Genomic DNA, 14,959 nt, shown 5'->3' with positions numbered 1-14,959 from the left:
ATCCCCCTGAAAACAACTCCTGGGATGAGTCAGAATATATCTAGGGCCGACGGATGGCAGGAGCTGGAGTGGGAGCTCTAACATCGCCTTCAAAGGGTCGTGGCCATGCTCCCAGAGTAGCTGGGATGAAATCCAGGTCTGGATGTGGAAGAAGGGTCTCTGTCTGCTTAGAGAGGGGAAATTTGGGCCACTGCCACCATGCACAGTAACACAGGAAACACACACTTCTGCGTATGTCTCATGCAAACAGAGACTTGCAAAACACAGTCATGCATAGAGGGGAAGGATGAAATCCATCTGGAAGCGAGAGGGGATGTTCCTCCCCGAGGAAGGCGGCGCAGGCAAGGGCTGTCAAGCCAACCTCTGCCTCCCTGCTTGCTGCTCAGAGCCAAACCTTCCAGCATGCCCTGACTCTCTGGAACAATTTGCTTATAAAAGAGCTGGGAATTGGGATTTTGTAGAGAAACCCAGAGCCTCTACCGTGCGAAATGCAGGGGGAAGCTACTGCAGCAGGCATGGAGGTGTCCTCGGGAAAACCATCCACTGCTGCTGCTTCTCTTGCCTCCCCCCATGAGGCCCTCGGCAGAGACGGAGCACGGCTATCTATAGCCTGAGGAGGCCTGCCAACACAAGCGCCCTTAATCCGGGTGTATGGCCGGCTTGGCGGCACACCGGCTGTCGCTGCTGTTAGGTACAGCGCATTAGCTCAGGCTTCAGCTGCATCCCCACGTGCTGCTGCACTTGTCAGGCACCAAGACAAGAAGAAGTGTTTATTGCACTCCAAAATCTCAATTGGGGTTTTCCTTTCCAGGCAGCTGCAACCTGCCGCAAAACAAGCAGAGGCATCCTTCACGTCAAATATAAGGAAATAAAAAGCAGAAGCCCAACTAAGTTGCAACTTTATTTGAGGTCAAGGATGTTTGCAGGGCTCCTTGGGCAGTCTGTTGTGGCTCCGAACCGCAAAACACTCCAGTCCTTTCCTGTGTGGGGCACCGGGCCCTCAGCAAGGCGAGACTCACCAACATCAAAGTTCTTTAACACACTGCTACCTAAATCTTGCCTGGAGGGTTTTAGCTGAATGAGCCCCTGTTTGCCCCCTTCCCCAGCTGCATTGCTCCTGATGATGCATCTGCTCCAGGAACCAGGACAGGGCTGTCACACCATGTGCCACCTCGGCGCCTGCAGGCAGAAACTGCTTTAGGAAGAGGAGAAGGGTACCTATCAAAACCAACAGACATGCGAGCGCTGCAAATTGTTATTTAATTAAGGAGACGGGACATTCAGAGGAAGCTTAATTACAGTTGCTCTCCGAAACCACTTATTATCTCATCAAGACGCTGAGCTCAGCAGCAGCTCCTGCCAGCACTGGGACAGCACTAGAAAATCCCTCTTGGGCTGCCTTTACAATACGTGTTTTTTCCTTACACAGTATCATCCTTTGGCTAAGTCCTGACCAAGGGAAAGCATTTTGCACCAACAATAAAATGGATTTATCCAGCTGGATTTGCAGAGGTGCGTTTGCTTATCGGCCACCCTGGCCCTGGCTGGATCTGCCAGACACCGGGGTTAGCCCTGCAGCATTATTCCCTCTGCACCGCAGCTCCCTTCTGCCGAGAAAATACTCTCCATCCACATGACTTTGAAACCCACACGTGTTTGGTGCCCAAATGAAGGGCATTTGGTACTTCTGCTATTATTAATGATGCTACACTAGAGCTAATTGCATCCTCCCTTAGGTAGCTTAAGCAAGGACAGAGAGGTCACCTTCGTTTCGCTGGGAAGGTGCTCTTTTATGGAGGGCAACTTGGGTTCATGGGGAAACCTTTAGGATTCTCCACTTGTCTTACAAATTCCAGGCAAGATCCCTTCAGCAAGCACAGATTTGAAACCCTTCCCTGTGCTCAGTGGGACAGTGCATTGAGGTAAGCAAAGTTCGTAACATCCATGAACACACCCCGGACTACACCATGAGCTCACTCTGGGTTCATCCCTGAGGCCCTGGGCTGACTCCATGCAGGCCTGGCCCACAAGCCCTGTTCCTCAGCTCTCTTTTTGAGGTGGCACCAGGCATGTTGGTTACAGAACCGCTGCAGTGACGCCTCGGCCCAACGCAACAGTGTCCAAGCTTTCAGCAGTGTATGGTGGCCACCGATTTGCACCAAGAGCTGTTTGCAGCTGGGGGAGGCACCATGGCGGCCTGCTGCCAGCGCTCCTTCCAGATGCAGATGCTCATGAGCGCAGCAGCACAGCTACACTGCTGTGAGGGAGATCAGCCCTCTGCAGACAGGGTTTGCTCTCTGCAGCTCCATCTCAAAATGCCCAGTCCTTGTATTCACCTGTATTGCACCTTCTGCCGTTGTCACATCTGCACCGTGCCCATTGTGCACACCGGCCTGTAGCTGCTTTCAGCCACCTTGGACAGGCCTGAACCTCCCTGAGCTGCCTGCATTGCAGTGCACTGCACAGCCTGCTCCTGTACAGCACCGTACTGCCCAGAACAGCATCGCACATACACTGCAGTGCAGGGCACAGCCCTGGGCTGCACCGCACAGCCCCGCGGAGCACTGCACTGCGCTGCACAGCCCCGGGCTGCACTGCACGGCGCCGCGTTATCCACACAGCACTGCGTTGCACACGCAGCACCGCACAGCAGTGCAGCCCACTCCCGCACCGCCAGCCACCCCCTAGCACAGCCCGCACGCATGCGCGCGCCGACACCCTAAACCCCGCCCCGCTGGTCCATAGACCTGCCTCTCCCTCTGGAAAGCCCCGCCCCTAGCTGCAAGCCCCGCCCCTAGCCGCAAGTCCCGCCTCCGCCCTCACTCCCATAAAATGGCGGCGGGCGGGGCGAACCGCACCCTGAAGGGGGGGGGTTAAACCAAGATGGCGGCGGCTGGAGCGAGGGTCGGGCCGGGCGCCGGTGCGGGCGGCGGTGGCGGTAGCCGGAGAGGAGCGGTGACGGCGTGAGCGAGGCGGCGGCCGATCACCTGCGCTTCACGCGGCGTCATGGAAGCGGTGGCAGGGGGCGAGGACGGCGAGGAGCCCCCACGGGAGGCCCGAGTCCTGGGTTCGGAGCTGGTGGAGACCTACACGGTGCGGGGCCGGAGGGCGGCTGGGGGAGCGGCGGACCCGGCGGAGGGGGGTCCCGCGGAGGCGAGTGGGGAGGCCATGGTGGCAGCGAAGCGGGCAGGCGTAGGGGAGCGGGCCCCCTCGCCTCGCCTCAGGCAGCCTGCGGGGTACCGGGGGGAGCGGGCTGCGGCGGGGCTTAGCGCTGCCGCCTGCCCTGTGCCGCCGTCTGAAGGCAGGTAGTAGTTGTCGGCCCGGTTTTGTACCCACGCTAAAGCCAGAGCGAGAATAATTTGGCAGAAGTTTCCCAGCGGTTTCTGCCTCCATGTAGGGGCGCGTGTCGTGGGAAAGCGTAGGAGCGGGGCTGCGGGTCCCAGCCGCTGACATCGGCCCCCTGAGCTCCTCGTAGCTTTGGCCCTTTGGGAGAGCTGGTGTTTTAGTGGAGGCCGAGTTTGGAAATGTCACGTTGTCGCCCATGTATATCTCTTTCATATATATATATCTATCTCGATCTCATATATACGTGTATAACTGTGTGTGAATATATATACATGTGGTTATGAAAAATTGTTATCGGGTAAACGTAGCTTTTGAAGCTGGACTAAATATAGTAGGAAATCTTTCCTTCAGGTAAAAATACCATAAAAATCCCTCTTGAGAAGCTGATCTTATTTTCAGAGGAAATAAGATGTTTTTGGATAGACAGTTTTTCTTTTAGCCTACAAAAAAAAAAAGGGAAAGATTGTCAGCAGCAGCGTTTATAACTTCTTTTTTAACTGGTTGCATTCTACCAAGAGTTAATTAGTCTGTTTTTCAGGAAGAAGCTCATCACAAAACAAACCTCAGCATAATTGCAGACAGAAAACATCTTGAGCACACTGCCCTTTAGTTATATAACTAAAAATGTTTTCTGCTCTGACGTTATTTTAGTGTGATTTGAACGATCAATTTTTTTTTTGTAGGATGTATGTATTGGCATCAGATTTCTTCCTCCTGTGGGAACATGAAAGAGAAAGGGGAGCAATGGTCTAAAAGGCAGTTTTTGTAAAGTTGTATAGTAGTTACAAGTAATACTTCAGGTTACTGCCTCTGAAAAGGTACCTAGGGAAAACAGAGCAAAGGAGAGTGATTCCCGAGTTTTTAACAGGACAGAGCATTTACACAGCTGTAGTGCATGAAGGGTCTAATTCCTTTCCAGCTGACAACCCTTGAAACATCGTTGTGTGGGAATGACTGTCAGGTGGTGAGTAGCCATTTTTACAGACAAAAATGTCATGAGCATTCATCCAGTGAAGGAGTTGGTTAGAAGCTTACAGTACATTCTTGAAAATTGCTTCAGCTCTTCCTGTCATGTTATTTACATAATGTGTGTTCACAGAAATGGTACTGCTGCCTTTGAGATGTTACTGCTGTGTGTGTTAGGATGTGGTTCATCCCTCAAGCAAGTTTCTTTTCACAGTCCCGGACAGAAATGTCTATTTCAGGTGTGAACCAAGGCTTGTCAGTGTTCATGTTGGTGTGAGAATTTTCATGAGTATTTTGCAATACCAGTGAATGAGAGATTCAACAGAATTTAGTTGAGAAAATGTCAAAATGTTATCTGTGCCCTTATTCCACTGGAGGCTATGGACACAGGAGGTGAAACGTTAGCTGCTTTGTTGCTTCAGCGTGCAAACTAGCATTGTGGTACAGCCAGCCTTTGGTAGTACCATTGATGTGCTGGGTGGGCTGTAGTTCAGGCGCATAACTTTGCTGCAGGTAGTGTTCAGCAGATCAGCTGGTAGCTGGGGATAACATTTTAAGCTGCTGCAGCTAAGCCCAAGGAAGCTTATTTTTTCAAGGCCCGATTTCTTTTTTAATGATTATGGTTCTGGAAATACCATACTGTTTTAATGACATTTTTTCTTGTGAGCTTTAAAAGTAGGATGTTTGAAAGGCAAGATTTGCTGGTATTTGGTCCTGCTTTGATTCTCTTGCTGTGTTTTTGAAGCAGTTGTGGCATTAGGCTTACCTGTGTGTAAAGCTCCTAAAACTGTTAGCAGGACTAAGAGTTTGTATGAGAACAGCCAAGCCATTAGAAATGTAGGAATAGATCTTTAAACAAAACCTGAAATTTTACAAAATTCACAAGGTGAAATGTTTTACAAAAATTTGCATTTGTGTTTAGGGTTCAAAATTAGGTTAGTGGCACTTAAGGATGTGATAAAGACCTGTACCGGAGCAGAAGAAATTAGATCGCGCCAAAAAGTCAGTCAAATCTGGTAAAGGTGAGAAAGGAAATATAGCAGTAGCAAGCTGCATCTTTATCCGTTAACATGTAGTAGTCAAGGTGGCAATGACCCTATTTACATCCTTGGTTTTTAAAGAATAATTTTTCATTTGGCATGTGTTTTCCCATTGTATTCTGTATTTCAGAGCTCCTCATCTCAATAGAAGGAGACTTATTTTAATGACATCCGTTTGACAGTTGTGAGATTAAATCCTGTAGAATTGGAAGGCTCACAATTCTGTGTAATTTTGAAGGTACTTGTAAAAAAGTGATTCTTCTTGGAGTTGTTGGGGTGGGAGGCAGGATATGGATAAAGCCATCAGGAAAAATTACTGCACTGCTTGATGTTTTTTTCTGTTGAATTAGAAAAGTATGAGTGCTTTGCTAGGTATTTCTTCTGCATGTGCTGGTCCAGCTGGATGCTTACTGAAGACTGTCTGATTGCTAGAAAGCCTCAAGGCTGCAAATGCTTCATTTGTTTCCTGCTATGCATTTGTTTGGCCTAAAATTGCCTTCCTGCTTTTCCTGTCTTTTGCAGCTGTTTTTAGTATAAATACTAGCTTTGATATTTAAGGAAAATCCTGTGGCTTCTTTGAGTGGGTGTAAACTGTCTATTTGAGGAGGTAATGAGAAGGAGGTGCGGCTGCATCACTGCTCAGGAATTTGAGACCTACTGGCTGCAGTCACACCTCTGTCCCAGGCTGCCTGTGGGAGCTTTGTCATCTGTAAAGTGAGGTGCTTGTCTTTTTCTTGACCATACTGCAATATGTGAAGTTGTATGAGGGATACTGTAGAAATGTAAGCTTTCCATGTGCAGTGAGATGGGTGGGGTTTTGTAATGTGTACAAACAATGTAATGTGTAAACAAAAGGCAGTCTGGAATCACTGCTGTTCATTTAACAGCTGCTTTAAAAATTATACATATTAAACGTTTTTTAGCAAATATTTCACCAATATTTAGGGAGATGCTATTTGTCAGTGTGAGTACTTAACTGCAAAGAGTTTGAAGTGACTGAGTAGAAAATAATGAAAATATACAGCACTACAGACACACTAAATGTTTTAAAAGTAGAACTTTACCAAAACAACTGATTTATAAGAAAGGCATACAAAATTTATTGCACAGAGGAGTTTGGTAGAGACATGGGGAGGAGGAGAACCTCTGAATTTTAGCTCACTAGAAATGCAATTTATGGCATAAATATGGGTGGAGATGTCACGTGGTATATTTATGTCTGGGAGACAGTGCAGACATCATCTCTGTGTATGCCTTCTAGCAGTTAGCTTGACAGGCAGTCCTTGAAGAATCTTAACTTGTTATATTAGTGCACTCAGAATTAATTGAAGGTCATATATATATTTGTATATATATATGACTTTTCAGAAACTTAACTGTTTTTGCTTTAAAATGACTGATTTCTATATTGAGACAAGTCTTTGGAGCACATAAACATACTGCATTTGTGTTTGCTCCTCAAGATAATGATAGCTCATGTACTGATGTGAAATCAGTTGCTGTCATTCTCCGTACTGGTGCTGTTTGAGGGGTGAATATGTACTGCTAGCTCTGGCTGCGTTCTGCATGGGGAATGCTATGGCTTTTTAAAGACTTAATTTGAAGAATTATATCAATGCATGTAACCGCTCGCTTTAACAGGTGTTTTCGTGACCAGGAAACACCACTAGAAGTGGTCAGTGATTGTCATTTCAACCAAAGGATACAAAACCTTTATTATATACTTACTGACTGTATTGTATACAGAGACAATGGGCATTCCTTCCTTGTCTCACAAGCTGTCAGTTGGGAGCTGTGAAGTTTACTGAGTTTTTGGTGTCTAATGTGAGGTTTTGTGTGTTGTGTACTCAATCTGCATTGCATTTAGCTGTACTGCTTGATCTGCCATGATTTAGCACAGTCGCTAGAACTAGTTGTTTTATTATGGCTTCTAAATGTAGTACTTATTTAGTTCTAACTTTAATTTTCTGGTTTCTTTGAGTGTCTCTTTGTTTTCCTTAGGCTTATGAGGACCTTTTGAATGCTCGGGTTATTCCTGTTCTAGTTTGTCACTGGCACAGTGAATAATCCTGATCTGTCATTTCCCAACACAGCATGATGGGAAAGCAGATGCAGGCCTTAATTGAGACTGTAATTCTGTGTAGGCATTCATCTGTGTTTTTGCTACTCAGCCAAACACTGATGTGTCACTTGCTCTACACGCTAGTCAGACATCTTGATTCAGTTCTCTGTAGGACCTGGTTTTTGTTCAGCAAGCCAGTGTCAAATGCTTACAAAAATATTGTTGGTATGAGACAGTTCATCTTTTAAAATACAAGTTGTATTCTATTTAATGTTTGGTATTGTGCTGATCTGTGCTAATTGTAAGTGAAAACTGGCCTTTTACATAACAAATTGAAACTGATGTTTTTTGTTTTCTCAAGTGGGTTTAGCAACCAGATGTCCATCATTCTCATAGCAGCTATGAGTCAGGTCTGTGTGATCTGTAGTAGTAAAAAAGTTCTCAATTGTATTAAATGGTGTTTTCCCCAAGAAGTATAGTTGGATTGGATAACACAGTTTATTTAATTTGCTATTTTCAAGTAACTGTAAAACTGGTTTTGCTGAGCCTTGTTTGTTTTCTTTGTGTTTTATTTTGTGCCTTTACAGTTTATTTGGGATAACTTGCTCTGACATAATCAAAGGTAGATTGGGAGTTTCCTGCAGAACCAGTACTGTTCAATCTAGAAGGTCACCTACAATGAAAATATTTAATTGCTTGGTACATGCATAATTAAAATACTTAGTCTTGTGGGTTGCTTTAGATAATTGTAGTGATTCTTCGTGCACAATTGTATCTCGCAGGAAGCTGTCTTGTGTGCCTTACCCTAAAAGGAATAAAATAGTTAACATCCAACCAACTAAAGGATTTGCCTGGATTTCTGAAAGGTTAGGCTCCAGATTTCTGCTTAACTGTGAAGTGACAGCGGGATGCTTGCCAAGTTCCTCTGCGTGTTGTGGAACTTGGTAGACTGAAGAAGGGATGCTGCTGTCTGAGGCTTGTTGTGGATAGCTGTGAATATCAACTTAGCTAACAGAAATCTTCAGAAAAAGTAGCAGCTTAGAGATCTTGGATGTTAACCTTTGTGTTGCAAACATAAAAACAATTGCTTTATGTGAAGAAGCATCTGCGTGGTTTTGTATGTGGAACGGCCTTGTGAGTGAAATTAGGCATCCTACACCATGAAGTCACCTTAGAGTTTGGATTAACTTTTAGCTAACTATGATGCTTCAAGAACGTAGAATCACCTTATAGTGCTGCATCTCACAGTCAACTTCTCTTTAAGACTTTAATTTCTTCCTTTCAGGTATACATTATTCAGGTCAGTGTTGGCAATCATCAGTGGACAGTCAAACATCGTTATAGTGATTTCCATGACCTGCATGAGAAGGTAAGGATATTAAAACTGTGGCCTTGTTTTCTTGCAAAACATTGTACCGTTTGTGTAGTTCTGTTGTATGTGACATAAATTCTTCAGTCAGAGAGAATATCTGCCAGATACCATCTGAACTGCAGACTAAATCCTTTTTGTATGAACAATATTACTTGCCCCTATTTCACTCTCGTTTTGAGTGAGAGGAGGTTGACCTGGACAATTTTAGCCTTGGACAGAGGCTTGTATCACAAAGTGGAGCTCAAGCTAGAGTCATGACACTTTTTGCCAAGAGGTGTTTATGATCAGCTGATCTGGTAACCAAAAGCTGGATTGGAGCAAAGACTTCTGTGGATGATAAAACTGTGCTTAGACAGTAGCAGTAGTTACTAATCAATGCTGATTAAATGCAGCAAGTGAAAATGAGGGAAGGTCCACTATATTCAAGACCGGGCTGCTTCCTCAGAAATGTGCCAGTTATTCTGTTGTTTTATCACCTTAGTTACATGCTGCCCTGTGGTGCTGTGAGTGATTCTCTCAGAAAATACTAATCTTGATCTTTGCATCATTTTATGATAAAATGTTCTTTCTGAAAACACCAAAGACTTTGAAGTTAATAGCTAAATTCACTGAAGTAGTTTTATTTTTGGATCTTACAGGATCAGGCAATGTGCTCTTAATGTATTCTGTTGCATCTTTTGAGCAGGTTCAGATGGTGAGTTGGATAGTAACTGTGGTCTTTGTCTTTCAGCTTGTTTCAGAAAAGAAAATAGATAAAAATCTGTTACCTCCCAAGAAGATTATTGGGAAAAATTCCAAAAGCCTGGTAGAGAAAAGACAAAAGGAATTAGAGGTCTACCTGCAAACCCTGCTAGTGAAGTTCCCAGTTACAGCTCCAAAAGTTTTGTCACACTTCCTACACTTTCATTTATATGTAAGTTATGTTTTTAGCATATAAAATTGAGTGTCTTTCCCTGGTTCTCTAACTTGGAGAAAATTGTATGGAATCTTCACAAAATAGTTCTTTTCCAGCATTTTGCACAATGTAACAAACAAAGCCTATTTTTAAGTTTTTTGACACTACTTTTTATTGCAGTAGTTACTGTGCTGGCAAGTAGAGTGGGCAGAGACTCTAAGAGGAGAAAATAAATGCAAGCAGGATAGTTGAAGCTGTGAATAAATCTGAAGCTGAATTGGTTGTTAGGCTGAAATCAATAGTACTGGCTCTCTGAAGAAACGTTGCGTAATTGATCCACACGCACGCTTACTTAGTGCTTAATGGCTAGAGCTGTGGTTCGCACTGAAGCAGTTTCCAGTAGTCCAAATGAAGAAAAATGGTGCTTCTCCATGAGAAGCACGCTAATGGAGTGGCCTCTGGAGAAATAGCTCCAGCCAGCAGACAGAATGCTATGGTAAGGGATGCTTGAAGTAAGAAGCAGTGGCTTGCTTTTGTGCTCATCCCTTGTGTATAGTTAGGCTTTTTGCAGTATGGCGTTATGTTGTAAGGGGGAGAATGAACTTCTTAAAGAGAAGGATGCACTGGAGAACTCAAGGGAAAGAAGGAGCAGTAATTGGTTTGGGGTGGGATGTGCTGAGATAGCCCTTCATGGTTTCATATGAAGGCTTCAGAAATGTGTCACAAGTGGCCTATTAGATGTGTTAAGCTTTAGCAACAAAGGAAAACCTGATTTAGTTCTATTGTGTGAATGTAATTATCCTGGTGAGACTTTAGAGTTTAACTTAGATAAAATGTAGAAGGTTTGCTTCATAGTGTTGTTATTGCCCAGCAGATATGCGTGGGGAGGACTAGTTTGCTGTGATCAAACTCTCTAAAATGGATTAGAGGTTTTAAATATATTGAAAAGGTGTGTGGTAATGTAGGGACAATTCTGTTCAGATGGAGCAAACTTCCTCATCACTAGGAAGTTGCGTAATTTTTCTGTTCTTTGAATCATGTGATATCTTACGTGATGTCTGTTTCATTAATGTTCTAGTGCTGTAACTTCAACAAAGGTTTTTATGCAGTTAGAAATTCTTACTAGTCCCTCTCTTGGTTTTCAGTTAGACTATTTTTTCTCTTGCTGTAGTGTTTATCCTTTTTTACTTTTCCAAAGAGCTAGCTTTATCTGGACATGAATGCTTCCCTGTTTCTATACTGTGCTTGTGTATCAAGAACAAAGCTGTTGCTTAATCTGCATTTCTTGGCTTGAGGTATAAAGTCATTTGATTTTGCTTGGAACTTGAGTACTTTTAAATATTTACAAAAAATGTTAGATGTTCAGCAGAAAAGCTAAATATTTACCACAGCAATTCTACTGGAAAATAACTTTTCTGAGGAACTTTGATCTTTTAAAATATCTCTGTTACTAGGTGGTCCATGTGCATACTTGAGCCATTATAATCCCTGATATTGCCTCATTAGTTTATATAGGAAGGCTGCAATATTTTTTCAATTCTTATTTGTAGTATTTCCAGTAGGGATTGTTTAATTTTATTTCCCAGGTTAATAGAACTAAATGGAGTAGAAATACCTACCATAAATATATTAAAACCACTTTGAAGGCTTTATGTGTCACAGGGGAAAGCCAGGTACAGCTGGGCAAAGAGAAGCAGTTGCATGTGACAGCAATGTAGAACGTTATTTTTACTTTGACTTTGAATAGGATGTCCGCAGTGATATGGGGAGGCTTATTTTGTTGCGCTGTCTTACACTTTGCCATCTTTGAAGATTTGGTTTGTTCATTTAAATAGAAGCTTTTGCAAAATAATTGAGTACCCACAAACTGCTGTTCGGAGACACCTGCAAACAATGGACTTCTGTGGATTTGATGCATATAAGTAGTGAGAGCTAAGACAGAGGTCTCTTGTGGATCTGACAGGGGAATAGAGTTGCTCTTTTTGCGTGCTAGTCACTGAGTAGTCCAAGTCATAATCTTGTTTCAGTTATAAATATACGAAAAAATTTCTGCTCTGTTTCCTAGATGACAACAGGGATACAGAGTGTAGTTTTCAATTAAGTCTGTGCATTCCAGATGAGTGTAGTTCGCTTATTCAAATAAGAGTTGGAATTGTTGACTTTTGTTTGCAATGCAGCTTCTAGCTTGTTCTCAGAACTGTGGTGTGGAGGCTTTGTTCTTCCTCAGTGAGTGGAGTTTCAGTTATATGAAGAATGTGCTTTTCTGACATGCTTGCCTCATCAAATGTGCTGAACTGTATGTGCAGATGTCCTGTGGATTTATTCCATTATGGATCATGAGGGATTTGTCAGCAAAGTAAACTAATCAAATATTCATTTTGTGATGATCCAAAATATCTGTGTATCCATTGCAGCTACCTTAAAATGAGATGCATGTGTTTAGTGGAAGCTTCACTATCACAAATAGGGGTTTTTTTGTACTTTTTGTGGGCCTTTTGTGAGAGAACTGTTGGAAATGCTCAGAACTCTTTTTGGGCTTCCACATTTGCTTTTTGTGGAAAAAAGTATGCCCAGATGGGAAATACTTGTACTGATCTTTGTGAAAGACCTTTAGAAAGAACAAATCCCTGCATCGAGTTTTCAGCCTGTTTGTTTCCTCCTGGAGCTGTCAGTGCCTGGCATGGAGGTTGAGTACCTGGGTAGGTCCAAGAGGGTGGAGAAGACGAAGGATGGGGAAAATGGGTTTTTGAATTACTGTGCATCAAGCGTAATAGAGTTGAAGTCCAGAAGGCTGATTACTTTTAATGTCTCTTCCTTGTAGACCTGCTAATCTAAAGCTTTGTGTGTATTAGTGATATTCTGAGGAAATGTTGAGTACTTGATGCATTCAGTTAGTCTTAATGTTAAAATTTGAAGAACGCTATACTCATAATAGTTTCTTCAAAACCAAGCTATCTTTCAAGTTGTGCTTATGATGGCTGGTAATAGTTGCTGTAGTTGCTGTTGCCCTTTTCTAATATATGCAGGATGTGATTATTTAAATGTAGTTCAGTATCTTCCATCTTGGAAATTAAAACCATATGAAATTAAATAATTTCAGGTTATTCTTATGAAGTATTTTCAGGTTTCAAATTAATCTGTAGGACATAATAACAGTTGATTTCTGTTTTTAAAAAGTCTTGTATTGCAGAAAAAAAGGAGAGTCCAGCAAAGGTACACATTGAAAAACTGGAACCATAAATATGTAAATAACACTGGATTACAATGGTTTATTCTTTGCAGGAGATCAATGGGATCACTGCTGCATTGGCTGAAGAGCTCTTCCACAAAGGTAAAGAACTTGCAAGAATTTAACTGGGAATGACTTCCTCTATATGCATGCATTCATACAGCTGTGATATTTAATCTCCAGATAAGGAGAGATCTAAGTCTTCTGTATCAGACTAAGACTTTCTTCCCCTTCTTTCTCTTCACCTTTTTCTTGCTGTTTGCACTTTGATTGAAGCTGCATTTTGGAAGAAGCTGTAACAGTAGTGGAGCTACTTTTGGAAACAAAACAGAAATTGGTGAATTTAGGTTTTGAAAAGGGCCTACTAGTCTGTGTCCTTAAAGGATAGGATGTGGCACTGATGATCAGAAGCTTTTTTTAAGCTTTCTGTCTTGGTGTGTTTTAGTGTAACCTGTAAGGAAGTTTGTTTTATATCAGTCCTGATACAGTATATGTTAAATGCAAGAGACAAGTTTACTACTACTGAATTAATATTGTTCTTCCAAAATTCAGGAAACATGAGACCTTCTGGTCAGTTAATTAAAGGATATGCTTTTCTGAGGCTGGCAGATAAAAATTAAATGCAGTTTATGTAACAGCAACAGCTTAAACTGGTCTATTAACAGCAGGAGGTGTGTGAAATGATTAACCCATGCTAATTTTGTTTTGAAGGCAGTGTTAGATGCTATGGTATAATTCCAGTGTTTCCTTTCTTCCCAGTTTCTCTGGGGGAAGGTGGGGAGGGCGAGCCAGAAACTGTGTGGTGACTCGGGCTAAACCACCACACTGAGGTGGCAGGTGAAGCATGTTTCAGCCTCTCATTTCAGACTGTTCTAATACAAAGTTAACTTTAGGTGAAGCCATTTCAGAGGGGTCCACTTAGCAGATTTTGAAACATTTTAAGGAAACTTTTGAAGAAATCTTTCCTGCCTTGTAGTGCCTACAGTCTTGCTGATACCAGAATCACTGATATCTGATTGCTGTCTATTAATGTAGCCTTCCAGTAATGTGCAGCTGAACTCTTGTCCTTGCTGCTGCTGAAGCCAACAGGAATTTTACTCCTCAGAGCATTTATGGGAACTCTGCTTATCATGGATGCCCTCTTGTCCATAACATCAAACTGATGTCCCTAAAAGGAAGAGGAGAAAGAATTAATTCCACGTGTGTGTGTGTTCTGACTGCTGTAGTCCGCGGTGACTCTTGTGGTGCCTTCAGAGAGGCTTTTGGATGCTGTTTGCTACTGTTGCTAGAATGAAATGGGATTGTAAAAATATTGTCAGATAATGCATTTCCTGTTTTGGGAGTTTGCATTGGTATTAGCGTGGTGAAAGTCCTCATACTCTCTAAGAGAACGTATTTGCTACGATTCTGCATTTAGGCAGCATAGCAAATGATGTGAGGTCTGTTTTTTAAATGGCAGACACTGCTTTTTCTGAACAGAATAAGTCCTAACTACTATAGAACTTAGACATATCTCAGAAAAAGTTCACTAACTCTTACATTATATAAATGAACTTGGATTCCAGTCCTGTTAAGATTGAGAAAAAAATTGCCATTAGTTGCATTAGGAGCCTCAGGTTTGTATGATTAGAACACCTAGATTATTCTGCTTAAAAAAAAAACCTTTGTCATCCATTCTCATTTAAAGTGGCAAAAAGGACATTGTTTTGGTACCTTAATCATAAGCTTAGAATATAAATGACTAACATTTAATCTCTAACATTAGGTCTTCAATATACCATTTATTCTTTTGTAACCATTGCAACATTGTGTGTGATATCGCCATACTCTGTTTTTCAGGAGAGCAGTTGTTAATGGCTGGAGAAGTCTTCACCATCAGACCCTTGCAGTTATATGCTGTCACTCAACAGTTGCTACAGGGGAAGCCTACATGCGCTAATGGAGATGCTAAAACAGATCTAGGTCATATTCTAGATTTCACTTGTAGACTCAAGTATTTAAAGGTGAGCTATGCTTGCACAAATACTGGAGGTATAGGATTCTTGGCATA

The 14,959-nt window shown here is 42.6% G+C and overlaps 1 protein-coding gene across 2 annotated transcripts in view; it reads left to right on the top strand.

Moving 5' to 3' along the window:
* The first annotated feature begins 2,893 nt into the window (after window positions 1–2,893).
* The window catches only part of NISCH (nischarin), a 31,244-nt gene continuing 19,178 nt past the window's right edge, over window positions 2,894–14,959 (top strand). For both annotated transcript variants that reach the window (XM_086755204.1, XM_086755203.1), the window contains exons 1-5: window positions 2,894–3,093; window positions 8,699–8,782; window positions 9,516–9,698; window positions 12,963–13,011; window positions 14,749–14,912. In XM_086755204.1, coding sequence (XP_086611330.1) covers window positions 3,007–3,093; window positions 8,699–8,782; window positions 9,516–9,698; window positions 12,963–13,011; window positions 14,749–14,912 — 567 coding nt within the window. In that variant the 5' untranslated portion in view covers window positions 2,894–3,006. The remainder of the gene's footprint in view (window positions 3,094–8,698; window positions 8,783–9,515; window positions 9,699–12,962; window positions 13,012–14,748; window positions 14,913–14,959) is intronic.

Source organism: Chlamydotis macqueenii, chromosome 10 (assembly GCF_036417535.1).
Source record: "Chlamydotis macqueenii isolate bChlMac1 chromosome 10, bChlMac1.mat, whole genome shotgun sequence".
Lineage (NCBI taxonomy): Eukaryota > Metazoa > Chordata > Aves > Otidiformes > Otididae > Chlamydotis > Chlamydotis macqueenii.
Note: the sequence above shows the minus strand (reverse complement) of the source record. Positions and strands in the feature narration are given on the sequence as shown.